We start from the raw sequence: 1220 nt of genomic DNA, 5'->3' as shown, positions 1-1220 counted from the left end.
ATCGGCGCAGAAACACCCAAGTGTATACTGTACATCTATCTAGTCATATCGTAGACCACCACAATGCGCACCTCAACTCTGTCCGCTCTCGCAGCCCTTGGCGCTGTTGCTTCAGCTTATCAGCTGCCGGCCAACCTCAAGAAAATCTACGACAGCCACAAGGTCACACACGACCACAACAAGTCTCTCCATTGTGCACCTCATCGCTGACATGTCAATTCAGGCCGGTACCTGCTCCAAGAAGCTGTCCTCTGCCTTCTCTGGCGGCGCCGTCTACTGCGGAGACCTCCCGAATGCCATCTTCCTCAAGGGCAAGGCTGGCAACTATGACAACCTCGACATTGACTGCGACGGCGCCAACAACGCGGCCGGCGAGTGCGCCAATGACCCCAGTGGACAGGGCCATACCTCCTTCAAGAGCGAGGTGAAGAAGTACGGCATCCCTGATCTGGATGCGAACCTCCACCCGTACGTCGTCTTCGGCAACGAGGAGCACAGCCCGTCGTTCAACCCCCAGTCACACGGCATGGAGCCTCTGAGCGTCATGGCTGTTGTCTGCAACAACCAGGTGGTACGTATCATCAAGTCTCTCATCATGACTTCGGCCCGTGTGAGCTGACAAAAGTCCAAGTTTTACGGCATCTGGGGCGACACCAATGGTGGGACCTCTACCGGTGAAGCGTCTCTCGCCCTTGGCAAACTGTGCTTCCCCAACGAGGGCCTCAACGGGGACAATGGGCATGACGCCAAAGATGTGCTGTACATTGGTTTCGCCGGCAGCGGAGCGGTGCCTGGCAAGAGTGGCGCCAACTGGAAAGCCAAGAAGACGGCCGACTTCGAGGCCAGCATCAAGGCTCTCGGCGACAAGCTCGTTGCAAGCCTGCCGGCCTAGACATTCCGGACATAAAGCCTCTCGGTTTGGCCAGTGGCATGTATGTAGGGCCAGTTGGCGTCGCACATATAGAAAACTGCTGAAACATGACTTGAGGGGGCGATTGACCCATGAATCACCCAGGCAGCTCAAAGTACGAGTGTGAGCAAGATGGCTCATCCGGCGGGAGCCTAGCTCAGACACCGGCCATAAGAGCAAGAAACGACGACCTAGATCACAGTGAAAATTATCTACAGAAATAACATCCCACGATAAGGTTAGTGCAGGGGTGAACGGCAGAAGGAGGCGGGGGAAAATGTTACGCTAGAGTGTTGACGCCTTCAATGAC

General features: G+C 55.8%; 1 protein-coding gene across 1 annotated transcript; it reads left to right on the top strand.

The window, feature by feature from the left end:
- Positions 1–1220, top strand: JDV02_003490 (Chitosanase). The gene is made up of 3 exons (XM_047984621.1): positions 1–162; positions 224–571; positions 632–1220. Exons 1-3 carry the CDS (start codon positions 64–66, stop codon positions 890–892), a joined length of 708 nt encoding a protein of 235 aa, XP_047840595.1. The 5' UTR covers positions 1–63; the 3' UTR covers positions 893–1220.

This window comes from Purpureocillium takamizusanense, chromosome 2, assembly GCF_022605165.1.
Source record: "Purpureocillium takamizusanense chromosome 2, complete sequence".
Taxonomy (NCBI): domain Eukaryota; kingdom Fungi; phylum Ascomycota; class Sordariomycetes; order Hypocreales; family Ophiocordycipitaceae; genus Purpureocillium; species Purpureocillium takamizusanense.
This window is presented reverse-complemented; position numbering and strand designations above follow the sequence as displayed.

Coding starts and splice junctions, on each gene's coding strand:
- JDV02_003490 (XM_047984621.1), top strand. CDS start 64: ATGCGCACCTCAACTCTGTCCGCTCTCGCAGCCCTTGGCGCTGTTGCT. Junction 163..223: donor AAATCTACGACAGCCACAAG/GTCACACACGAC, acceptor ATGTCAATTCAG/GCCGGTACCTGCTCCAAGAA. Junction 572..631: donor TTGTCTGCAACAACCAGGTG/GTACGTATCATC, acceptor CAAAAGTCCAAG/TTTTACGGCATCTGGGGCGA.